The sequence below is a fragment of the Mesoplodon mirus genome (genome assembly GCF_964341445.2).
Source record: "Mesoplodon mirus genome assembly, chromosome: 19".
NCBI classification, from domain to species: Eukaryota; Metazoa; Chordata; class Mammalia; order Artiodactyla; family Ziphiidae; genus Mesoplodon; species Mesoplodon mirus.
This window is the reverse complement of record NC_138995.1, coordinates 13,624,073-13,650,981: the sequence shown is the minus strand read 5'-3', so window position 1 is coordinate 13,650,981 and position 26,909 is coordinate 13,624,073. Positions and strand designations below refer to the sequence as shown.

The 26,909-nt window shown below is 45.0% G+C and overlaps 1 protein-coding gene across 1 annotated transcript; it reads left to right on the top strand.

Annotated features, from left to right (window-relative positions):
• The first annotated feature begins 165 nt into the window (after window positions 1-165).
• Window positions 166-26,743, top strand: COG4 (component of oligomeric golgi complex 4). Its single transcript, XM_082605790.1, has 19 exons — window positions 166-326; window positions 1,805-1,887; window positions 2,585-2,699; window positions 5,455-5,629; window positions 6,876-7,069; window positions 9,341-9,446; window positions 9,975-10,132; window positions 10,857-10,915; window positions 12,990-13,123; window positions 14,833-14,951; window positions 15,512-15,678; window positions 16,480-16,645; window positions 20,721-20,783; window positions 23,617-23,733; window positions 24,334-24,426; window positions 25,251-25,334; window positions 25,537-25,638; window positions 25,872-26,000; window positions 26,219-26,743. The coding sequence occupies exons 1-19, from the start codon at window positions 168-170 to the stop codon at window positions 26,351-26,353; spliced, it is 2,358 nt and encodes a 785-aa protein (XP_082461916.1). The 5' UTR covers window positions 166-167; the 3' UTR covers window positions 26,354-26,743.
• Window positions 26,744-26,909: the final 166 nt, after the last annotated feature.

Sequence of the window (26,909 nt, the reverse complement as noted above, 5' to 3'; positions counted from 1 at the left end):
ACTTTATGACCGTCACTTTTTCCAGGAGAATAGGAAAGGAATTGACCTTTTAAAGTAGACTTTAAAAAAAACAAAAAACTACAAATTCATTGGGCACTGCCGTGGGCAGCCCCAAAGACGTGACGCGCCAACGAGGCGGGGGTCCTCGCGGGGCTGGAAGCGAGAAAATGGCAGACCTCGATTTCTCTCAGAAGCTGTTAGGGGTGCCTCCGCCGCCTGACGGCGTGGGAGGAGGCAGCTGTTCGGGAATATCCACTGAACTCATTCGCTCCCTGACCGACCTGCAGGAGCTGGAAGCTGTGTATCAACGGCTCTGCGGCGAGGAGGTGGGGGGCTGAGCTTCTTTTTCCAGGAGGATGCAGGGGCAGTGGGCTTAGGAGCCGTCAGTCTTGGGAAATTCAGGCTGTGAGAAGGTCTCTTCTTGCCGAGGAAACAAAAAAGCACCTACTCGAGAAGCAAGCGTGTAGTTGAGTGTAGTTGGGGCGACGTGACTTCTCTGTTTACTCGGTCTGATGCCCCCAAGCATGTTTTCCTGTCATCTAGGCGATCTGCCCCCACTCCCCCGTTGATTTCCCTGGCCCTTAATCTCTAGGTTTCTCCGCCAGAGTGAAGTTAGACTTGAGGGTATACGCCGACTCGCTTGCTTTTCAAAATAAGAGTAAAGGCTCTCTTGCAACGGCTTAGCAATTTTAAAAATTATGAAATACTTTTACCCCAAGCCACTTCATCTCTTGTACCCATGCGTGGTGTCAAATGAGGGGCGTGGGCTATATTCTGTCGAAGATTCATTCCTTGCAGCCTGCTTCACTTTTCCGTGCGACTTGGTGATGTCAATACAATTTTGAATGCCATTTGGGCTCCTTGCCAGTCAGAAGAAAGATCTAAACTCTAATCTAAAAGTTTAGTAGCTGTTTCCTAAACCAAAGTTTTATTAAGGTTGAGCACAAAAGGCAATTTCATACTGGAGCAGAGGTGGTCATTGATATCTTGAGAATTTTCAAATATAATATTAACTTATACCAACTCTAGCAGTTTCTAATACATTTTTCAGCAAGATGTGCTTTATAAAGTTCAGTACTAAGCTTGCATTCAATGAATGGGGGGGAAATTAAGTCAGTCTTAAGAACAGAACAAACAATATTAGTTTTGTATTTGTATTAGATGACTGTCAAGGACATGTTTTCCTCTGGATCCTACTGGACTATTGTAGTAGAAACATATAACTAATACTAATGGCTTTTGTTGAGCCATATGCGACATGCTATGTTAAGCACTTTATATGTGTTATCTTGTTTGGCTCACACAACAGTTGTATGGGGTATATATTACTGTCCCTATTTTACAGATGAAGAAACTCAAGCATAAGAAGGTTACATTAGTTAAGGTAGTGCAGTAAATGACTTGGCTGAGAGGAAATTATATTTATCACTTCTGGCTACTGACTATACACTAGAAGAGACTTTTTATAACTGCCACTTTAGAAGTTTCATTTGTTTATTTGAGCCTTTATATTTTAAATGCCTTCCTGTGTTAGGCACTATGCTAATGAAATTGAATAAAAGTTTACGTTCTCTCTTTGTTGTGTTCATCTCGTAGACGGAATAAGATACACATAAGGTAACCATTATTATGTAATATGGTAAGTGCAAAAATGAAGCATTGTTTGTTAAAGTCCTAGGGGAGCTTAGTGAGAGGAAAGAAGACATTTGAAATGGGATTTACCCTTCAGCTAAGTGGTTGGCTTAGATAACTCTTAAGGTTCCTTCTGATCATACTAATGACAGGTTGTTTCTCTGTGTTTCAGAAAGTGGTGGAGAGAGAGCTGGATGCTCTTTTAGAGCAGCAAAACACCATTGAAAGTAAAATGGTCACTCTCCATCGGATGGGGTGAGTCTCATCTCAGCAAGACCTATTGTTAATTCCATTAGTGTCCACTGGATAAGTTAGTATTTTTCCTAACTTTCTGTTATACAATGCAAGTTGAGTTTGAATTGAAAAGGAGCATTACCTCCAGGTAAAGTGTTTACCTAAGGGTATAGTTAAGCTGTTCTCAAAGTGTCCTTGGACCAGCAAGTATCAACATTTGGAAACTTGTTAGAAAAACAAATTTTGGGACCTCACCCCAAACCTATTATACCAGAAACTCTGGGGGTGGGGCCCTAGAATCTCTAGCTTAATGTGCATACCAAGTGGTTCTGACATATAGCTCAAGTTTGAGAACCCCTGTTTTTACAGCTTTTGTATAGTTTCTAGTCATAAAAATTGCTCTTTGATTTCATCATCCTCTTAGATTGTTGGTTAGTGCATTTTATGCTCACTTAACAATTGGGGGAATCTAGGTTCTTTGGCAGTACCTATTTAGGGGTGTCTTTAGTAGTTATTGAAATTAATTTATTATTAAGTATAGGCCTGAGTTTTCACTAAAACACTCTTGAGGAAAAGCTGTGAATAGAATGAACAGAGCTAAGAGTTGTAGGGAGGTACAAAAGAAGTAGAAGACGTAGTCTCCATCTGCAAAAAAATTTTTCCATCTCTTCTACTGTCTACCCCTATGGATATGTGTGCTGACAATGTGTGTCTCCAGTCCCAACCTGCAGTTGATTGAAGGAGATGCAAAACAGCTAGCTGGAATGATCACCTTTACCTGCAACCTAGCTGAGAATGTGTCCAGCAAAGTCCGTCAGCTTGACTTGGCCAAGGTAATCCCGTTGAGCTTTTGATATTTGAGTTAGCAGAGGGCAGTAAAGAAGCTACCACATTAGAAATTAGAGTAGCACCATCCAATAGAAACCTAATGCAAGATACCAAAACCAGACAAAGGTCTCACAAAAAAACTCCAGACCAATAGCTGTTATGAATATAGGCATACAAATCCTCAAAAACACTAGCAAATCAAATCCAGCAACGTATATTAAAAAAAAGACTATACTGTGACCAAGTGGGATTTATCCCAGGCATGCAAGATTGGTTTAACCTCTGAAAATCAATGAATGTAACATATCATATCAATAGAATAAAGGACAAAAACCATATGATCGAGCTTCCCTGGTGGTGCAGAGGTTAAGAATCCTCCTGCCAATGCAGGGGACACGGGTTCGAGCCCTAGTCCAGGAAGATCCCTTAGTTGCCACGGAGCAACTAAGCCCACGTGCCACAACTGCTGAGCCCGCGTGCCTACAGCCCATGCCCCGTAACAAGAGAAGCCACTGCAATGAGAAGCCCACACACCACAAGGAAGAGTAACCCCTGCTCGCCTCAAGTAGAGAAAAGCCCGTGCGCAGCAACAAACACCCAGTGCAGCCAAAAATAAAAATAGGTAAAATTAAAAAATCAAACAAACCACATGATCATCTCATAGACTCAGAAAAAGTATTTGACAAAACCCAGCACCCCTTTTGATAAAAATACTCAACAGACTTGGAATAGAAGAGATTTCCTCAACCTGATAAAGGGTGTCTGTGAAAATCCCACAACTAATATACTTATTGATGAAAGACTAGGTGCTTCCCCCCAAGTTCAGGAACAAAACAAGGATGTTAGCTCTTGCTGCTACTCTTTAACATTGTACTGGAAGTTCTAGCCAGGGCAGTTAGGTAAGAAAATGAAATAAAAGTCATTCAGATTGGAGAAGAAATCTAATATGAACGCCACATGTGATGTAAAATTTCCCAGTGACCGTTTTTAAAAAGCAAAACAGAAATGGGTGAATATAATTTTAACAATTTAAAAATAACATTTGTTTAACCCATTATATCAGAAATTACTATGAAACGGTATCAGTGAGATATTTTACCTTATTTTGTGCTAAGTCTTTGAAATCCAGTATGTATTTTACTCGTATACATCTTCATTTGGACTGGTCACATTTCTTGTCTTTTTTTTTTTTTTTAAGATAGTTTATTGCCACATTTATACCTCTTTTTTTCTTTAAGTTTTTATTTTTATTTTATTTTTTTTGGCTGTGCTGCACGGCTTGTGGGATCTTAGTCCCCAACCAGGAATTAAACTTGGGCCAAGGCAATGAAAGCACCAAATCCTAACCACTAGACCACCAGGAAATTCCCCATGGACTACTCATATTTCAAGCACTCATTAGCCACAGGTGGTTTGTAGCTGCTGTATTGAACACAAGCACAGGATCTGGGTTCTTGAAGAAATCAGTCCCAGCCTCAGGTTTCCCCTGTGAAATAGCATACCTCTTCCCTATCTATTTGTTCAGATTCTGCCAAAATAATTTACCATGAAACGTTATAGCCACACAGCTACCAACTCACATACTAAAGTTTTCTTAAATGTTATTGCTTCTTTAAAACAAAAATACTGGACTTCCCTGGTGGTGCAGTGGTTAAGAATCCACCTGCCAGGGCTTCCCTGGTGGCACAGTGGTTAAGAATCCGCCTGCCAATGCAAGGGACACAGGTTTGAGCTCTGGTCTGGGAAGATCCCACACGTCGCAGAGCAACTTAAGCCTGTGCGCCACAACTACTGAACCTGCGCTTTAGAGCCCGCGAGCCACAACTGATGAAGCCCGCTTGCCACAACTACTGAAGCCTGTGTGCCTAGAGCCTGTGCTCCACAACAAGAGAAGCCACTGCAATGAGAAGCCTGCGCACCACAACAAAGAGTAGCCCCTGCTCGCCGCAACCAGAGAAAGCCCACACACAACAAAGAAGACCCAATGCAGCCAAAAATAAATAAAATAAAATAAATTAAAAAAAAAAAAAAAGGAATCCACCTGCCAATGCAGGGGACATGGGTTCGACCCCTGGTCTGGGAAGATCCCACATGCCACAGAGCAACTAAGCCCGTGCGCCGCAACTACTGAGTCTGTGCTCTAGAGCCCGCGAGCCACAGCTACTGAGCCCGCGTGCTAGACCCTGTGAGCCCTAGAGCCCCCCCACCCCCCTCTCGCTGCAACTAGAGAAAGCCTGCTTGCAGCAATGAAGACCCAATGCAACCAAAAAAAACAAAAACAAAAAATGAAACGCTGTAACACTGTAAATCAACTATACTCCAATAAAAATCTTAGAAAAAGAATGAAATACTGATAAAGATAATATATAAAAAGTAAATAAATAAAACAAAAGTACTTTTCATGTATTTTCCATATTTTATTACCTGGTTTACAATATCATGTCCCCAAAATGTCAAATACATTTTGATTGTGTTATAAATTAAACAATATAAGCCAAATATAAATATGGATTATCCCCGTTGCTACTTCCATTAAAATAAATGATCCGGTCAATCACACAAAATTGTATGATACCCATCAGCAGTATTGACCATCATCAACGAGTTTTGTGAGTGGTAGTGGTGGTGCTTTTTGGTTTACCAGTGAAAGCTGAAAAGGACCTCTGGTTAATCACATTCAGCTCCTGAAACTCTCTACCTTCTGGAGAGAGATTTTTGAAAGAATAGGACACTGTTTCTAACCACCAGGTCTTTTTGCAGAATCGCCTCTATCAGGCCATTCAGAGAGCTGATGACATCTTGGACCTGAAGTTCTGCATGGATGGAGTTCAGACTGCTTTGAGAAATGAAGATTATGAGCAGGCTGCAGCCCACATTCATCGCTACTTGTGCTTGGACAAGTCAGTCATCGAGCTCAGCCGACAGGGCAGAGAAGGTTGGCGTCCCAAACTGTTGATTTGTAGTTTAGTTACAAGCATCTGTAATCTAGTTTAAACATCTGTAATTTCTAGTTTAGATACAAGCATCTGTAATCTGAACTAGGCAGTCTCAACCAGCAAAAGGACATCTGTTAGGAAACTTCCTTGTCTGCTACTAGACCCTATGTAGGTCCTAGACTATCACGAGGCAGAGGTTGTTATTCCTACTTTACGGAAAAGAAAACTGAATCCAGATCTACTACCCGTGGGTTCTTTACACTTGACCATGTTGCCTGCTTATAAAATTTAAATTAGGGGGCTTCCCTGGTGGCGCAGTGGTTGACAGTCCGCCTGCCGATGCAGGGGACACGGGTTCGTGCCCCGGTCTGGGAAGATCCCACATGCCGCAGAGCTGCTAGGCCCGTGAGCCATGGCCGCTGAGCCTGTGCGTCCGGAGCCTGTGCTCCGCAACGGGAGAGGCCACAACAGTGAGAGGCCCGCATACCGCAAAAAAAAAAAAATTTAAATTAGGGACTTCCCTGGTGGTCCAATGGATAAGACTGCATGCTCCCAATACAGGGGGCCCGGGATTGATCCCTGGTCAGGGAACTAGATCCCACATGCCACAGCTAAGACCCAGTGCAGCCAAATAAATAAATATATATATTTTTTAATTTAAAATTAAATTTTTAGCTTGGTATTCTGGGCCTTCCATGATCTCAACCCAGCTGTCTTTCTAGCCTTATTTCATGCCATTCACTCATGCATCCATCCATTGTGCACACATTTATTGAGCTCCTCTATATACCAGGATATGTACTATCTGCAATACTCAGCAAATACTCTGCATCTTTCTGTTTCTAATCCTTTGCTCATTTCATTCCCCTTGCCTGGAATGTATGTTCCCCCTGCTCAGGTATCAAAATCCTGCCCGTCTTTGAGAAATGGAATATCATCTCTAGGAAGCCTTTTCTGATTACTTCAACCAGAAATGTGACTTGTGGGCACCTTTCTTATGACACTTATCATACACTGAATTTTATTACAGTTATTTGCACACAAATCTTATTTCTTTCAGTTGATTGTAATTTCTCTGACAATAGGATCATGGCTGATTCATCTCTTAATCATCCATATTGTTAGTACAGCATCTTACACACACTAAGTGCTCAATACATATTTTTGGAATGTGCAGACCAGGTGGCATATACCTGACATAGTACCATTCTTTATGTTAATTCTCATTTTCTCCCCATTGTGCAGGCAGCATGATTGATGCCAACCTGAAATTGCTGCAGGAAGCTGAGCAGCGTCTCAAAGCCATTGTCACAGAGAAGTTTGCCATTGCCACAAAGGAAGGGGATCTGCCCCAGGTGGAGCGCTTCTTCAAGATCTTCCCACTGCTGGGTTTGCATGAGGAGGGACTAAGCAAGTTCTCAGAATACCTTTGCAAGCAGGTATGGCTCCTGATTGCTTGGCAGGATAATGTACAGTTCTCCACCTGCAGATTGGGGCACTGGATGGATACATTTTCTGTGGATACTTTTTTACCTCTGGATTTGACTCCCCTTTTCTGCTGTATCCTGGCAGGACTGGATGCATACATTCATTCAACACTTACCTATTACCAGTCTACTGTGTACCAGGCATGGCCTGGACATCTGGTGCTGTACATTTATTTCCAACAGACCAAGTGAAAGTATAGGAAAATTAAAATGCAGATTCTCTGACAAGTTGAATCACCCTTTCCAGGCTGTCAACCAGGGACTGGCTTATTTTAAGAGCATTCAGAGAAGTTGGTTAGTGGTTTTAAGACTTCATAACCAAGCTTCAGTCTCAAAATAAGACTTGGTGGTGAGGGGGGAACCCAGGCTTACATCTCAAAAATTGAGATGAAGCAGGTGAGGTCACTTAAGATTAAAACTGAAAAAGAAACAGGCTTCAGTTAGTCTCAGCTCGTCTCTGCCCAGCCCATCCTTAGATGGAGAGAAGCAAACATCAGTAGGCATATGTGCACAGGGTTGTTGTTATTTTTTAACCATATGTCACAGTGCATCCTATCCCCACCCCCTCAATTCTATATAATGGAACATTATTTTGCCATTAAGAAAAATGAGACAGTTCCATATGTGCTGACACATTTTACTCTCTAACATGTGGTTGGTTAAGTTAAATAACAGTATGCTATTATTCATGTTTAAAATGAAGGGAGTGGCAGTAAAAATGTATGCTTATGTAAACATAGGATATTTTTGGAATGGTTAACAGTGGTCGCCTCTCAAGAGGAGACTTAGGAGACCAAGAGACATAGGTAAGATGAAGAACTACTTTTCACCAGACCCTTCTTTGTTTCTTTTGAATGTTTAAGTATGTTTTACCCATTCTAAAAATTAATTAACTAAAAATAAAATATAACTGCTTTATGGGACTTTTTCTTTTTAAATTTATTTATTTTTGGCTACGTTGGGTCTTCGTTGCTGCACACGGGCTTTCTCTAGTTGCGGCGAGTGGAAGCTACTCTTCATTGCGGTGCGCGGGCTTCTCATTGTGGTGGCTTCTTTTGCTGCAGAGCATGGGCTCTAGGCACGCAGGCTTCAGTAGTTGTGGCACGTGGGCTCAGTAGTTGTGGCGCATGGGCTGTAGAGCGCAGGCTCAGTAGTTGTGGCACAAGGGCCTAGTTGCTCCGCGGCACGTGGGATCTTCCCAGAACAGGGATCAAACCTGTGTCCCCTGTGCTGGCAGGCGGATTCTTAACCACTGCACCAGGGAAGTCCCTATGGTACTCTTTTATCAGTATTTTTTTTTTTTTTTTTTTTTGTAATCAGTACTTTGCCATCTGAAACCTGGAAATGGTTTCTACTGTTAATCCCTTAAAAATCTCTTCCAAGTACCTAGATTCCTTCCCCTGCTCAACGAAGCACCATTAATAATAATGATAACTTTGAGTTATACTTTGAAACAATATTTGAAACTTAGGACTCTCTCCCGAGTTTAATGACTATAGATGTTATCAAAGAAAAGGAAAGCTTTATTTATACCTCTGAATGGAAGAAGAGTTAACAACTGTGTTAAGTTCTTTGTCTTCCCTGAGGCCTGGACAACCCAGAGCCCCCAAGAGATGTTCCTGTGTGCTGCCTAGGCTTTCAAGCATCAAGGGAAAAAGAAAGCCAATGGGAGGTCTTTTTGGAAAACTGAAGCTAGCCTTTGGTCTAAGAAATATATGTGGGGACTTCCCGGGTGGCACAGTGGTTAAGTATCCGCCTGCCAATGCAGGGAACACGGGTTCCATCCCTGGTCTGGGAAGATCCCACATGCCGCGGAGCAACTAAGCCCGTGTGCCACAACTACTGAGCCTGCACTCTAGAGCCCACGAGCCACAACTACTGAAGCCTGCATGCTCTAAAACCTGGGCGCCGCAACTACTGAGCCTGCGTGCTGTAACTACTGAAGCCCGCGCACCTAGAGCCCATGCTCCACAACAAGAGAAGCCACCGCAATGAGAAGGCCGCACAGTGCAACAAAGAGTAGCTCCCACTCGCCGCAACTAGAAAACGCGTGCACATAGCAGCAAAGACCCAATGCAGCCAAAAATAAAATAAAAAAAGAAAAGTTGAAAAAATAACTTTAACATTCTCTTCTTGTGCGTATATGTACGTATATATGTTCAAAACAGAAATATGAGCAGTTAACCTTTTAAAAAAAAAAGTGTGGATTTTCTACTTTTTCAGGTGGCCAGTAAAGCTGAGGAGAATCTACTGTTGGTTCTAGGGACAGACATGAGTGATCGAAGAGCGGCAGTCATCTTTGCAGATACACTCACTCTTCTGTTTGAAGGCAAGCCCCTTTTTCCACTCTCGGGAGACTGGAGACACTTATAACACCTGAATCACTAGCTTTTCTTTTCTCCTCGCTAGCCTGATGCCTGTAATTTAATCCTGTGATTTGCTATGTGTTGACTTATTGGAGAATTAACTTCCCAATTCAGTACCTGATTAGCAAAGATTAGTTAGTGTCTCTCAGATGTTTTGATTCTCCCTAGTCTTCAAGACCCAAACTCTAAGAGTGAATTTAACCCCAAAATAAATGACTGGGAAGAGTGATGCTTATTTCCAAAGATGCTCCTGTAGAAACTATTAGCATAATTTATCAAATGCCTGCTGGTTTACTAAGCACTGTGCATATTTAACAGACAGATTTGCTTAGCACCTCCTGGCACTGACGAGTACAATTTGTGTTCATTTTGGGAAGTAAAACAGCCAAAAAGGGTTGAATTAGACCCCAGGTCAGTCCTGGATGGAAGAAAGGAGTTTATCTTGTGGGAAGAATATTTGGAATACAACCCTCTCACTTTTTCCCTTCTAGGGATTGCCCGAATTGTAGAGACCCATCAACCAATAGTGGAAACCTATTATGGCCCAGGGAGACTTTATACCCTGATAAAATATCTGCAGGTGGAATGTGACAGACAGGTGGAGAAGGTGGTAGACAAGTTCATCAAGCAGAGGGACTACCACCAGCAGGTGAGCAGGGGAGGCTTATAGGTGGTTTAGTAGCAGTATTAGCGAGCAATACTGAATAGAATAAATGAGGGAGGGGAGTGAAAAAAGGTGCAGCAAGGAGAAAAATGGCAAATGCAGACTGGCCCGCATCTTGTCCCTCACCAGCTTACTTTGGACTTGAGGTGTTGTCAGGTTAATTATGGCCTCAGTACATGACTGAGAAGGAAACAGAAAGGGCTTCCTAAAAGGAACATAACAGAAACGTTAGACCACTTCTCTATCACAGAATGTACAACAGTGCCTTCTAGTGATTTAATGGAATTTTACTTCTTAAGGTCCTATTCCGTGTTAAGTAATTTGTCTCAAACTTCTCCTTCATTCCTTAAGTGCTATAGGTAACATTTTCTTTTTTAGAACTTTGTTGCTCCTTTGAGCAGGTAAACTAAGAGTAGGACTTAGAAATAGGAGTAGCCCCATACAATTTTATTTCTAGAACTCTGGGAGCCTCTAGACAGTAGTCCATTGGAACAGCAGTACCATCACTTTCAAGTGCGATAGCAGAGGTGAACGTTAGCGTCATAAATCAAAAGGAAGTCTTCGGCTCCTCATCCTGAGAGCTACGTTTGGCTTGTCTGTTAAACAAAGTAAACCTAAACATACTTATGCCAGAAGTTTGGAGTGACCAACGAGGGGCAGATAGAAGGAGGGAGGGGAAGAGCATTCTCATTTCTGTGGTATATTGCAGTTCCGGCATGTCCAGAACAACTTGATGAGAAACTCTACATCAGAAAAAATAGAACCAAGGTAATAATGCTCTTTTCTTCAGCCCATAGAAGTTTGAATTGGTAATCAAGTATCATTCAGAGACTGCTCTCTTACAATGTGGTTTATGTTTTTAAAATACTTTATCTATGACTCTTTTTTTAAATGGAATATAGCATACAAACAAAAGCATATGTATAACATATTTGTGTTTTGTAAAGAATACTAGATCGTTACCAATACTTTTGAACTCCCCAAACTGACTCTCCTCCCCCAAAGGTAACTACTATCCTAAAATTTTTAACTTTTACTTTTTTCTAATAAAAGTAACATATGCTTATTAAAAGAAATGCCAAACATAAAAGTGTATTCATTCAATCAGTAAATTTTTACTCTACACATATTACGTGCCAGGCACTGGTCCTTGGTACTGGGGATATGTCAGAAAGCAAAGTGAACAAAACAGACATAATTCTTTCTTTGTGGCATTTATGGTCTATAAAGTAGACAATAATAGCTAACGTGTATATAGTGTGTACTGTCTGCCAGACATTGTTCTAAACACTTAACCGATATTAAATCATTTAATCTAGGGTTTCTCAGCTTCCATACTATTGGCATTTTGGCTGGGTAATTTCTTTGTTGTGGAGAACTACCTGTGCATTGTAAAATGTTTAGCAGCATCCCTGGCCTCAACCCACTAGATGCTGGTAGCGTGATATCACCAGACACTGCCGAATGTACCCCAGGAGGTAAAGTCACCCCCAGTTAGGATCACTGATTTAATCCATAAACACTTTTTACAGATGAGGAAACTGAAGCCTGCAGAGGTTAAGTGACTTGCCCAAGGTCGTTCAGCTAGAAAGTGGCAGAGCCAGGAGTAGAATCCAAGCAGTCTGAGTCTAGACTTGGTGCTGTTAACCATTACAACACACTGAGCATAGAGTACAGGGAAGCATGTAATAAAGGGATGTAACCTAAGCTGATGAAGTTCAAGAAAAAGAATCCTGAGGAAATGACCTTAGATCTGAGACTTTAAGAGTAAATAGGGGACCCCCTGGTGGCGCAGTGGTTAAGACTCTGGGCTCCCAATGCAGAGGGCAGGGGTTCCACCCCTGGTTGGGGAACTAAGATCCCGCGTGCCGCGCGGCACGGAAAGAGTAAATAGGAATAAGAGGTGAAGTGTGTAACACGTAGAGCAGGGAAAGCACATGCAAAGACCCTGTGTATTTGAAAAACCCAAAGAAGGCCAGTATAGCTGAAGTGCAGAGAGTTGGCAAGAGCCTGCTATGAGATGAACCTGGTGAGGTTGTTAGAGTCAGGCCATTCAGTGTCTTGTATCCTAAGAGCTATGGAAATCATGTGATTACAAGATGACCAGATTTATGTTTTGAAAAGATCTCTTGGACTTCAGTGTGGAAAATGAGTTAATTTTTTCTATAATGTGAGGGAGGGGATCAACTTCATTCTTGGTAATGTGGATATTTGTTATCCCAGCACAATTGTTGAGAAGACTACACTTTCTTCATTGAATTGTCCTGGCATTCTGGTTGGAAATCTGTTGACCATAAACGTCAAGGTTTCTGGACTGTTAGTTAATCTGTATGTCTATTCTTATGCCAGTAAAACCACACTGTCTTGTTTGCTGTAGCTTTGTAGTAAGTTTCAAAATTGGAAAGTGTGAGTCCTCCAAGTCCTTACTTTTCCAAGATTGTTTTGGCTATTCATCTGGATAGATGAATGGGTGTAAGGCACAGTTTAAGGATGTACCCTAAAAAATCCCAGCACAGCTACATGAGGGCTTAAGGAGGCATGATTTCTTTCACATGAAGCATAGATAGTTTTAAATCACTAACAAAAATACATCTCCCAATCTCTTATTTAGCCCGGGCAGGATTTTAGGAGGTGAATAGTTCAGGTGAAACATGTAAATGGGATATGTGGTTGACAGCTGTCTCTGATTATAATTGGACCAGCAGAGCCAGGAGGTCCATTGGGCAGAGCTGACCCTTCTGGGCCCAGGGGGAAGGGGAGTTTGGGACTATGTTTGCCCTATAGCTCTTAAATCTGAAGGAATCCAGTGTCCTGCTTATTCTTTCTGCTCCGTGTGTCTCAGGGAACTGGATCCTATCCTGACTGAGGTCACCCTGATGAATGCCCGCAGTGAGCTGTACTTACGCTTCCTCAGGAAAAGAATCAGCTCAGATTTTGAGGTGGGGGACTCCATGGCCTCAGAAGAAGTAAAACAAGGTAAAGGCATTTCCCATGTTCTCTGGGATGGGTTGGGGTATAGTTGGCTCTGTTTTGTAATACTTAAGTCACAGATCTTTTGATAAGGAAATAATTGGGGCTTATTAGTCTGTGGGGGGGTCTGTGGACAAATTGACTCCCAGGAGGAAATCTAGACTTACCAGATTTTAGAATTGGACTGGCTCTTTGAGGCCATGTAATCATTTTACAGATGAGGAAAGCTAAAGGCAAGAGTGGTTCAATGATTTTCCTCTGCTCTTTTCCCTACACTATGCTTTCTCAGCAGCTCAGATTTAGGGATTGGTGTTTAAGTAGGTGATATGTGCACAAGATAGATGGGTTGGTAGATAGAACAAAAAAAATATACATAATTTCATGAGGGAACTTAAAGGAGTGATAGAAATATTCTAAAACTGGATTGTGGCTATTGTTACAAAACTCTATAGAATTTCTAAAAAAAAATCATTGAATTGTACATGTACAGTGAGTGAATTTTATAGTATATAAATTATACCTCAACGTAGTATTGAGGTATAATATTGAGAAAAGAATATGTAGTATAAAGAGTATACAAAAAGAGTACATGGTATAAAGAAAGCCTTTCACTCCCTCCCTCAGTCTCCCAGTTCCTCCAGTCGCAATTTTTGAAGGGATAAATATGTTGAATAAAAAGGTGTGCCATAGTCCTATTTCATGGACAAATTGACTCTCCACGTTTTTAAGAAGACCATTTAATTCCTGCTGGTTGAGTATAGGCAGGATTCCCTGAACTGGAGACCTGAAACTGACCCAACATCTGTGGCATTCTGCATGGCTTGTATCAATAATACACGGCAAGGGAATTATTTATATGACCCAGGTGGTTTTTTCTTTTTTTTTTTTTTTGCCACGCTGCGTAGCTTGCGGGATCTTAGTTCCCCAACCAGGGATCGAACCTATGCCCCCCTGAAGTGGAAGCACGGAGTCCTAACCACTGGATCACCAGGGAATTCCCTGAATTGGTGTTTAAAGGAGGATACATGCTCATTTAGAGTTTGGTGCTTATTGCTGTTATAATAATAACCATATGTGTTCAGAGTTGCACTGTTTAATACAGAAGCCACAAGCCATTTAATTAAATAAAATTAAAAATTCAGTTCCTCAATCATATTAAGCACATTTCAAGTACTTAATAGTGGTACTACATTAGACAACAGATACAGAACATTTCCGTCATCACAGAAAATTCTGTTGGATAGCACTGGTTAGAGAATGAAATGGTCTGTACCCAATATATTTGTCTTTGGCTTTGGAAGCTTACGTCTTTTGAGTCTTACCAGTTAATTCTAAGGAAATAATGGAAAAGAAGTAAAAACTTCTTTGTACAATAACATTAACTAAAATGTCCAATGACTATGATTTTCAGTTATCTCTAATAATGGCAAAATGTTTGGAAATAACCTAGGTGTCTAAAAACAGACCATCTACATGATAAGATACCACACAGCCATTAAAAATAAGTAAGCTAAAAAGAAGAAAAACTAAGCCATGTAGAAACATTGAAATATTTGTGATATAATTTTTAAGCAGAATACAAAATTTTCTTGGTACTGTGATAACCATGTAAATCATGTACAGATTTGGAACAGAGACTAGAAAGGGACCTGAAAAAAATGATCTATTTCCCTTGGGGAAGAAGGGTGAGTATTCCTTTCTTGGCTGTCTGCTAGAGCACCAGAAGTCCCTGGACAAACTCCTCAATAACTGCCTACTGAGCTGCACCATGCAGGAGCTAATTGGTCTATATATTACCATGGAGGAATACTTCATGAGGGAGACTGTCAACAAGGTAGGAGAGAGGACACATCCCTGGGAATTGGGGCTTCCTGTCCAAGAAGCCAGGCTGAAGGGAATGGCCGAGGCATGTCATAGTTCTTGGTCCTGCTTTGAGAATACCCTTGCATGCAGACTGAGTGTACTGCTTTGAATAGTTAGAGGGCATCCTTGGAGTGATCAGGCTTTTTGTGGACCCAACTGGGACTTCTTTCCCAAGGATCACAAAAGAACACCTCAGCTCCTCAGGGAACCTACCTGTTCCCTGCCTCCCTGGAGGTATGTGGGTGAAGAGCCCTGGGAAAGAAGGGCCTTGCCTGGTGTCTTACAACCTACGTAACAGATGTTCCCAAGGCAAACGCCCTAAATACTTAATTTCCTAACGTGGTGATCAGTAGGGAAGTGAGCTATTTTGGCAAGGAAGAACCACACCAAGCTGTGACCAGAATAAGCTATGTTGGGAAAAACCTGGACAAGGTACAGAAAAGGGGGCAGAGCCAGGGCCTGTTCCAGAACCATCTAGAACCGTGACACACAGAACTGGGGCCCTCATTGGGTGCTTGGCCTTTTGTGTAGGCTGTGGCTCTGGACACCTATGAGAAGGGCCAGTTGACATCCAGCATGGTGGACGATGTCTTCTACATTGTGAAGAAGTGCATTGGGCGGGCCCTGTCTAGCTCCAGCATCGACTGTCTCTGTGCCATGATCAACCTCGCCACCACAGAGCTGGAGTCTGACTTCAGGTACACTTAACACCCTTTCTGCTTTCTAGGAGTCAAAAAGGTCCCAGTTGTGCTTGCTTCCTGAGGCCCATTTTGTTTCTTCCTTTTTTTCCTCATGATTGTAGTTCAGTTCTGTACAGGATATAAGCTCCCATCCGTAGCACAACATCCTTGACTCCAGGCGGTTGTACAGCAACCAGATATGTTATAGGCCAAATCTGTGTTCCCTGGACTGGATTGGAGGAGTTATTGGCCCTCAGACCTAGGAAAGAGACCAGGCAGCTCAGATGAGGGCAGTAGTTGTAATATTAACAATGATAATTTCCACTGCGACAGCCCAGGCACTGTGCTAACTTCCTGCTCCTGTTCAGTCCTAATAGCGACCCTATGAGGTAGGAACCATTAGCTCTCTTTTGTAAATGAGGAAACAGGCTCGGGGAGATCACACATCTCATAAATGGTAGAATATGGAGTGGAGTGTGACATTCAAAACCTATTCTCTCAACTCTTACACGGTACTGCCTTTCACCAAGCTGTACTGCCTTCTCGAGTATTTTGGAGCTCAGTGGCATTAAGTGAAAGCCTCATAGGGAGTGAAGAGTTGGCCAGTCTCCTCTGTATTCTTTCATATCAGTGCCTTTGAGAGGGTGTTGGCCTCTCCTACCCTGGCTGCTCAGCGTCTCGTATGGTGATCTCAGGGATTGGTTATTCCCTGGAAAGAGCAACTTATGCTTCTGGGTCAGGGTAGTGAGCCCTTTGGGGATGCTGAACTGGAGGCCAGGTTGAGTGCTGTCAATCCTCATATGCCAATCTGTCCCCCAGGGACGTTCTGTGTAACAAGCTGCGGATGGGCTTCCCAGCCACCACGTTTCAGGACATCCAGCGTGGGGTGACAAGTGCTGTGAACATCATGCACAGCAGCCTCCAGCAGGGCAAATTTGACACTAAAGGCATCGAGAGCACTGACGAGGCCAAGCTGTCCTTCCTGGTAGGTAGCCCCACAGGTTGGGAGCCGCTCAATTTATCTCAGGGGGTTGAACTGTGTCCTCTAAGCCACAGTATAACAAGGCTTCAACTGGAGACTTTTCCTCCAGTGTCTATATACAAGGAAAGCTCCTCCTTTAAGGAAAGCTCCTCCTAGAAGGTTGTGAACCCATTTCTTACCCAGGGACCTATTTCACAGCAGCCCGAGCCAGGACATGCACTGCACTGTTCCCTGCCTGGAAGGCTAGGTGCCTCAGCTCTCCCCAGCGCTTATTCCCAAGAGCACTACCCAGCTGTTGAGGGGCTCCACTGAGTATCAAGCTTGGATTACATCTGTGCCAGGCCCCCAGACCACTTCCCTGAGGACATCCCACAACATGGGTTGGGGCTGACCCATTAGGCCTACCAAACTGCTTTTCTAGCACACTTCTCAGGCTCTCAGTTTCTTCAGAAAGGTGACCTTCTTAAAGTCCTGCTACACAGAACGGCAGTCTTACCATTGTGTGACAACTGGGGAAGGAGAAGCATGGAAGGATGAAGGGATTTATACAGGGTAACAACCAATTTGTGAACAACCAATTTGTGATGAGCCAGAAAGAATGCAGATGAGCCCTGGGCCTGTGATCAGGCGTTTCTGGCACATGGTGTCTTTTCGTGTGTGGGTACAGCGCCGTCAGAGGTCATTCTGCTCCACCCCCTCACTGGCCAGGCCCTGAGTCTGCTTGACTTCTGGGGTTCAGAGACCTGACAGAAGCATCCAATTAGCAGAGCTCTCAGTCAACAGTCCACAGATGGGGTCTCTGAACACCTGGGGGTAGGATGCAAAAATGTATACCCTTTTTTTTTTCTAGAAGCAAGGTCCTTAGCTTTTATCATTCTTAAAGGGGCCTATAACACCAAAAGAGTTAAGATGTTGCTTTCAGAGACAGAAGCCTAAACATGCTAATATCTACCTTGCCCCTATGCAGGGGAGCCCACAGTAACTAGTCCTCAGACAGATCCAATGAAGTCTATTTAGGAAACCTTACTTTCTCCTTGTCATTGAAAATATCTTCCCTGAGCATGGGTCCTGTCTTTTTAGGATGTCATGGTTGTTGCCAAAAAAGAGGATGAACTCCAAGAAACTATTGCCTCTGAAATATGGTACCTTTGGAGAACTTTGCCAAAATTTCTGGCAACCAGCTTCATATGATCATGAACTGACTTAAATTTTTCATTTTGTTTGCATTCTATTTCATTTTTTATAGAACTTATTTTCATCTTTCATTTCTCTGCTCAGAAATGACTCCTTGCTACCTACCATATCAAAACTAGACATCTTTGCCGGACAGTTTGTTGAAGGCCTCCAGAATCTGACCCATCCTGTCACTCTAGTCCTATTTTCCATCCCTTGGTTCCACGTGTCCCCAGTAGGCTGGCTGCTGTGTTCACACATTCGCTGCTCCCATTCAGACAGCTTCATTGTTTGAGGGCCCAGAGGATAAGGCCAACAAGAAAAGGTGATGCTAAATGCTTGGTGACAGTTGTCTGGTTTTCCTGATGCCAGGTACTTAACATGTCATCACTCCCATTGTAGGACCTACTTCTTATGTCACCTTGATTCATTTGGCTGTCAAGGTGAAGTCCCCACCAGTGCTGATGTATCATTCACCATGAGCTAGGGATAAGCCCCGTGAATCCATGCTTACAAGGACGGTCAGTACAAGGAAACTTTGACATCAAAGTGTTTGGTATTTGAACTCAAATCCATTTTTCCCTCATGACAGATTTTACTTATGCCCTCCCCTCAAGTGCCTTGGAAACATTTATGTTGTGGCCTTCGTCCTTGAACTGTCATGACAGTGCAGTTATTTCTCTGGAAGTTTGCGATGTTAGCAGCCTTGTGCTGTGGCATGCTAATGAAAGACCTCAAGTCTCATCCATCCACCATGTAAGTGGTCTTAGCAGCATTGTCGGCAGCATGATCTTGTAGTGTTAGCTGCAGGACACTGACAAGGGCAGTGTTTTTGTGGAAGACAGGAGGGACATCCTAATCTCAATCCCTGGGGTTATGGGATTCTTCTTTCACCCTGAAATCCTGAAGCTTCTGACTCATCTCTTGAAATACTAGCCCCTCCCTACCTCACCTCGGCCTTCCTGGTCATGGCACCGGCACACCAGTTCAAAGGCAATGTGATCTTCTCAAACTCTAATTTCTCCCACACAAGGCCTCTAAATTAGTATTCCCAAACCAGAGCTGTGCTCGTGTGGCATTCACCCGCTTTAAATAATCGTCAGTGCCACTCCATTGTCCACAGGACAGCATAGCTCCCAATTCCCAGTCTGACTTCACCCATCTCTGCAGCTCCACCTCTTGCCATTTCCCTGCACATGTCTGTGCACTGACTCTGCTGGTCCCCAAATACCTTTTTGGATTTTATGCCACTCTGCATTTGCTTATGTTATCCTTTCTCCAGAAGACAGTCATTCACTCATTCATTCATTCAACAAATATTTATTGAGAAACTTCTATATATCAGGCACTGTTCTAGGTTTTTGAGCTGCACTGCCCAGTATGGTGTGGCTATTTAAATTTAACTTTAAACTAAAAATCCAGCTCCTGAGTTGCACCAGCCACATTTCAAGTGCTCAGTAGCAACACATGGCTATTGCTACTGTACTGGACAGTTCAGATTTAGAATACTGCCATCGTCAAGAAAGTTCTCTTGGACGGTGCTATGCTAGAGATACAGCTGTAGAGAAGACAGACTAGATCCCTGCCTCCTGGAGCTCTCATTCTAGTAGGAAAGGGAAACAAGAAACAAACAAGACAATATCAGATAATCCTAAATACCATTAAAATAACATCAAACAGGACACCGGACTAGAGGAGGCCGATGGGGGTGGAGAAATGTACTCACCCTCCTCTCCTATCAGAATTATGTTCCAGCCTTTTAAGTTCCACTCAGTTCCCTACTCTACCATGGAGTTTCCTAGAATGCCTCAGACCAAATCATTGTGTCTTTCCTGTAAATGACCATAGCAGTTTTTACCGTAATTGTCACTTTTGTCACATGCTGCTTTTTATGATTGGTGTTTCTGCACCAAGCTCATAAGGCCGTTGAGTTATGAAGGAAGGAGCCCTTGGCCTAGAGTGGGGAGACCTAAATTCTAATCCTGGCTCTAATCCTGTCACTCTTTGAATTGCTGTCCTCCTACCCTGCTTTATTTTTCCTCATGGTGTTTATCACTACCTGACACTTATTTATTGACTTCCTTTCTGGAATGTAAACTCTGCGAGGGGATAGATTTTGTCTGTTAACTGCTTTCTTCCCAGTACCTAGAACAGTGCCTGGCACATAGTGGGCACTTTAAATATTTGCTGAATCAGAAGTTGACTGACCTTGGTGAATTATTTCATCTTCTTAGGAGTCATGTTTCCACCTGTGAGCTGGCTTGGTAATACAGTTGACTCTTGAACAACACAGGTTTGAACTGCACAGGTCCACTTATACGTGGATTTTTTTCAATGGTAAATACTACAGTACTACACAATTCACAGTTGGTTGAATCTACAGATGCAGATACGGAGGGCCAACTCTAAGTTACATGCTGATTTTCGACTGCATTCCTAACCCCTGCATTGTTCAAGGGTCAACTATACTTGTTTTGCAGAAGGTATTCAACAGAGCCAAAGAACTAATGATGAGAAAATGCTTCATAGGTGGCAGGCTCTCAGGAAGCATTTCTTTAATCAATGTCAGCCGTTGCATCACTGACCTGGGCTTGGAGGTTTGGAGCCCAAGGACTTCTCCGAGACTTGCATGCCTAAACATGGAACAAAAAGACCTGAAACCTTGGGTCACTACCTCTGAGGTCAGATGGCTTTGCTGCCTTTGTGTCAAGCCCAGGAGAAAGGGCGAGCCTGGTTCACCATTCTGCCCACCGAGACCTGAGCCCCCTGCCTGATGACACTGGTGTGGGTGGTCCTTAGCGCCCCCCCCCCAGCCTCAGGAGTGCAGCTGTCAGCCAGTCTGGCCTTGGAGTGGGTACAAATAATAGTGAGCAGGAAGTCACATTCTTCTGTCCTTGTCTCCCAGGTGACCCTGAACAACGTGGAAGTCTGCAGTGAAAACATCTCCACTTTGAAGAAGACACTGGAGGTACGGGGGAAATTGCCTATCAGCTTTCAGTGGCTGTAGCCTCCCCAGGCCTCCTTTTGAGAGTGAGCCCTGTGCACTCCTCCTAGTGGGGGCTATGGCATTCCCTGGCATTGAGCCAGCTCTTCTTCACAGCATTTGAGGGGATTCATTAGTGAATGACATGGTAGCAGGACATCTCTGAACTATGGGAAGAGCTCTGACCCATGAGTTAGGAGATCAAAATTCAAATTAGCTCTTCCAGCACATACTTGGCATGTGACCTTGGACAAATCCCTTAACTCCCTGAGCTTCAGTTCTCTCATCTATGAAACAAGATACAGATCTCCATGGTGCCCTGCTTTGGGTTTGTTGGGTGGCCCAATAAAAAAACAGGATTGAGAGCACTTTATAAAAGTGATAAAGCCCTCTATAAATTTTGAGATTAAGATGATATGGGGGGGAATACCCTGGCGGTCCAGTGGTTAGGGCTCTGTGCTTTCACTGCCGAGGGCGCAGGTTCAATCCCTGGTCGAGGAACTAAGACCCCACGAGCTGCGTGGCATGACCGGAAAAAAAAAAAAAAAAGATGATATAGGGTTCACTTAACCCTGTACAGAGCCAGTTGCTGTTGTCCTTTTTTTAAAGGAAGGCCATATAACAGTGGAAATTGCTTGGGCTTGGAAGTCACATACCCCTGAGTTCAAGTCCCCACTTGACCACTGACCAGTTGTGTGGCCTGAAGCAAGTTCTCTAACCTCCCTGAGCCTCAGTTTCCTCTTTTGTATACAGGGGTAATGCTCTCTGCCCCACAGGTTTGTTGTGAGAATTGAACGAGAATATAAAGCACCTGGTACATGAGCGGCATGCAGTGGTAGTTAATGATTGTATTAGTAGTTATACGTAACATCATGGAGCAATCACTTTGTTAAGTATTAGAAAACGAAGGGCCCAGCTCTCCACCACTCCCCAACTCTGCCTCTGGGAGAAGAGGGAAGCCAGAGTCCTGCCTCCCCAGCGGACACTCATACCAGGGAAGATGCTTGGCTCCAGAAGCGTGGGGCTCAGTGCCGAGGCTGGTGCTGAGTGTTGGCTTTAGGGCTGGGCAGACTGAGGAGGCCGGGAGCCAGCACATGAGAAGAGGGCCTAGTTGCTGACGGGGTTCCTGAGGGAGGCTCGGAGAGAGCAGTCAGGTGGGGGTTTACAGTGTAAACTGGACCAGATTAGGAATTCACCCCCAAAAAGGCCTTAAAATGGAATAAAATTGGAGCAGCATTCACAAACTACCAGCAGCGCAGTGTCTCTCGCGTTATAAGTGTTCAACAAGGTAGTTGTCGTCGTTGTTTTTAAGTCATGGCACGTTAGATTGTATTCCAGACTTTTTCCTTAACGTTAATTAGTCTGTTGGATTTTGAAGTAAATTTTTGGGAAATGTTAGGAATTCAGAACTGAGCCAGCAGAATTAGCCAAGTGAATGAAAAGAAGGATAACAAAGAGCTGGAAAAACAATTCCCATAAATCGCCCCCCCCCAGATTTGCATTTCACATGTATTCTTTCTCAACCCCGTCAGCAGTCCTTTGAGACAGGCAGGTCAGGTGGTGTGACGTCCCTTTAACAGATGAGGTTAAAAGGCTAGTTAAAGATAGTAAGTACTGGAGCTGCCACGGGGACCAAGGACCTCTCCCTGCTAGATCAGTCCCTTTGCAGCTCTTCCTCACAGCTGCTCCTACTGTAGCCAAAATGGCACCAACTGTTAGGAGGCTATAGGAAATGCAGGCAGCTCCTGCCAACCCGAAGCAGCTTCCCCTGTGGCATTCTCTACAGCTAGACCTTAGTGTGGGATTAGGAACAGGTGCTCTGGAGCCATAATTCCCAGCTTGAATCCCAGCTTCACGACTTACTGCTGTGTGGCTTTAGGCAAGTTATTAATTTCCCTGTGCCTTAGTTTCCTCATCTATACAGTAGGGATAATAATAGTGCCTACTCCATAAGAAAGGTACTTTAATTAATAAAAGTAAAATGCTTAAAACGGGGGGCCTGGCACACAGTAAGCACTTAAATCTTACCTATGGTCCTGACAATATCCCCTGGGCAGCCAGACCAAATTAATTACAAAGCAGATCCTATTACAAAAGTTAGTGTCTCCTTAGTGCCTACTACGTTCCAAGCACTGGGCTAAGCACTTTGTGCATCATCTCATCCAACTCTCACAACCACCATGAGAGCAGGAATGTGTTCCCACTTTATGGCCAAGGAAATTAAAGCTCAGAAGCTTTAGGGCTTCCCTGGTGGCGCAGCGGTTGAGAGTCCGCCTGCCGATGCAGGGGACACAGGTTCATGCCCCAGTCTGGGAAGATCCCACATGCCGTGGAGCGGCTGGGCCCGTGAGCCATGGCCGCTGAGCCTGTGCGTCAGGAGCCTGTGCTCCGCAACAGGAGAGGCCACAACAGTGAGAGGCCCGCATACCGCAAAAAAAAAAAAAAAAAAAGCTCAGAAGCTTTAAATCACTTGACTAAGGTCGCTCAACTAATACATGGCTGAGGCAGGATTTGAAGCCAGGAATGCCTGACTCTAAAGGTGTGAAAAACTTCTGATATTTGTGTTTCTTACTCACACCCCCTGACACCAATACCCTCATATTACAAAGAGGGAAGTGGGAGCCAAATGACTAGCCACAGGATCAAATGCAGGTTTCCTGAGACCCAGCCAGGGTTCTTGCCTCGGATTGACCAGAGCTGCTCCCAGAGGAGGCTGGAATAGGAGAAATGGCTGGTTTCATGTTGGCCTCTTCGCCCTCCTCACATGCCCACGGCCCAGGCATGCTCAGAAGCCTGATGGCTGGGTGTTCTCCCCTAGAGTGACTGCACCAAGCTGTTCAACCAAGGCATTGGAGGGGAGCAGGCCCAGGCCAAGTTTGACAGCTGCCTTTCTGACTTGGTTGCCGTGTCCAACAAATTCCGAGACCTCTTGCAGGTAAGCCCCAGGTTCAACTGCTGCCTGAATCCTGGGCCTGTGTCTCAGTCTGAGAATATTGTCACTGGCTTATCATGGGCTTCGTGCATATAAGGAAACGGGAGGGGGGAAGAGGAGGCACGAGGGAGCAGAGTGCAAGCCACTGAACTTGTGCGAGTCCCTTGAAGACTAAAGGTTTCTCAGCAGTGCAGCTGTCACGTTGACAAGCTGCATTCTGGTCCTCTAGAATCTCCAGTGCCAGGAGCCCTCAGAAGGGTCCTCAGAGGAAATTGAACCATGTGGGTACTGAGATCTGCTTGGCCTTAGCTGAAGGTGCTGCCTAGTACCAGGCACTCAAATCTCTTCTTTCTAGAGTTTAACAGACCAACCCCATGGTCTCATCTCTGGCCTGGACCTGAATCAGAATATATCTGGAAAGGAACAGGTTTTTCCTGGCGTCTTTGATTAGCATTATTTCTGTTAGACTTCAGACAGGGCCTGCAGAAAAGCCTCATGGCTGGAAGGATGCCGTGACAGTCAAAGGATGGGTAGAGCAGGAGAAAGGGAAGGGATGGAGGCATGTGTCTTCTGTGTCTGATGCGTCTCTGCCTTGTCCTACAGGAAGGGCTGATGGAGCTAAACAGCACAGCCATCAAGCCGCAGGTGCAGCCTTGGATCAACACCTTTCTCTCTGTTTCCCACAACATCGAGGAGGTCAGCCTGACCACGGACGGCCACCAAGCCCAGGATTACCCCTCATTCCCCAGCCCACAGCTGGAGTGCAGTGGAGCTGTCTGAACACACTAGACCTTACATATTTCTCAGGCCCACTTCTCTTGTGCTCGAAGGCTAGGTTCCTCCCAGAAACAGGTGGTTCCTCCCAGAAACAGGTTGTTCCTGCAGTCAGAGGGCTCCGAAAGACATCTAAAGGGAGTTTGCCTTGACCTGACGCATTCTCATTTATTGAGCCTCTTCTTGCCCCACATTTTATAGACTTGGGACCTCCCCCTCCCCCCCCCCCCCCCCCCAGTCTTCATTGCTGCGCGTGTACTTTCTCTAGTTGCAGTGAGCAGGGGCTACTCTTTGTTGCGGTGCACAGGCTCTAGGCGTGCAGGCTTCAGTAGTTGTGGCACGTGGGCTCTAGAGAGCAGGCTCAGTAGTTGTGGTGCACGGGCTTAGTTGCTCTGCAGTATGTGGGATCTTCCCAGACCAGGGCTCAAACCTGTGTCTCCTGCATTGGCAGGTGGATTCTTAACCACTGCACCACCAGGGAAGCCCCTCTAGCCTAATCTTTTCATTCCTGTATAACATGAGATACAGAGGGGATAAACTGCCAGGAGCTTTGCCCATATTGCGTGGGCCACTGCTGCAGCCCAGGGCTGTTTGCTGGTCAGAAGTGTGATGCAGAAACAGCAGCAGTTTCTGCCAGCCTGATCTTAAGCTGATTTTAGGCTGGATGAGTCATAAGCTACGAGGGAGGGGGTGAATGTTCCTTCTTGGAGACGCCCCTGGTGACCCACCTTGCTTCCTGATAATAGGAAGAATTCAATGACTACGAGGCCAATGACCCTTGGGTACAACAGTTCATCCTTAATCTGGAGCAGCAAATGGCAGAGTTCAAGGTGAGCAGGGGGTCTTGGGACCAGCCTATAGAATTACCCACCTCTGCCCCAGTCAGCAGCCTGAGGCTTCTCATCACACTCCTGCTGGGAACCCAGGAAGCTCTTCCGAGCCCCAGGCCATAGAAATACTCCCACAGGAGAAAGACTCCTGGGAGGCAGAGGGGTGAGGTGGGACTCCCGCTGATGCCTAACCTGCTTGCAGGCCAGCCTGTCTCCAGTCATCTACGACAGCCTGACCAGCCTCACGACCAGCCTTGTCGCAGTGGAGTTGGAGAAAGTGGTGCTGAAGTCCACCTTCAACCGGGTAATGTCAAGGGAGCACAGGCCCCCCTGCTGTGTTGCTTTCCCTCTAAGGAAGACAAGTCTGTCCCCTCTGTCTGCCCAGGCCCTGTCCTGCCCTGAGTCAGTGGGGCCAGCTGAGGCACCATCTGAGGCCCAGCTGGCCTTGTAGCCCAGCACTGAGCGAAACTGGGGGCCAGTTCTGCTTGGCCAGAGGGCCAGGCCTTAAACAGTGACCGGGCCCGTGTTCCCTTGCAGCTGGGCGGTCTGCAGTTTGACAAGGAACTGAGGTCACTCATTGCCTACCTCACCACGGTGACCACCTGGACCATCCGAGACAAGTTTGCCCGGCTCTCCCAGATGGCCACAGTCCTCAATCTGGAGCGGGTATGTAGGGCTCCCTTGGCCTAGCCAGGGAAAGGGGACTGGGAAGAGAGGCAGAGACGAAATTTGAATCCCTGCCGCTCCCTCAAAACCAAGTCTCCACCGGCAGCCCAGCCCTGCAGGCCACCTTCCTGGGCAGCCCTGCTCTGCCTCTGGTGGAGCCCAAGGCCGCCTCTCAAGATAGCCCCTCCTTGCTGACTCGTCTCTGTTCTTCCCTGTAGGTGACCGAGATCCTAGATTACTGGGGCGCCAACTCTGGCCCATTGACGTGGCGCCTCACTCCTGCTGAAGTACGCCAGGTGCTGGCTCTGCGCATAGACTTCCGCAGCGAGGACATCAAGAGGCTGCGCCTGTAGCTGCCAGGGTGACCCCACCTGGCCCATCACGCTTTGGGGCCCATTCCCTAAGTGGCCACAGCCCAGACTGTTCCACTGCTGGCAGCATGGAAACAAGGCCCCGACGCAGTCCACTCTCTGTTCTCAGACCTGTCAGGGTGCTTTGGAGGACAGTCTCTCCCCACCAAGTGAGGTAGGTCCCCCTTGGCTCCTAATTAGGTGGGCAAGACAGGGCAAGCCAGTCTCCTGCACAGGTAGTCATTCTCTCGTCCTTGGACACTACAGCAAATGGGCTGCCTCCCTGCCAGTCTTAAAGGACTTAGGTTTATCTAGGGACCTAAGGAATTAGGTTTATTCCGAGGAGAGGCTGTGATGTTTATGATCACCCTAAATAAAGATACTCCTTGAAGAGATGCCAGTGTGCTGTTTCCAGGAAGGGCTGGATGCTACAGAGCAAGACAGGTCCATCAGTTGCACTGAAATGTGAAGGCAAAAGCCTAAATCCTCAGCCTCCTCCCACACCCAGAGAGGCACATGGCCACCACCAGGACCCACATGATAACAGGTGCCTCATCCA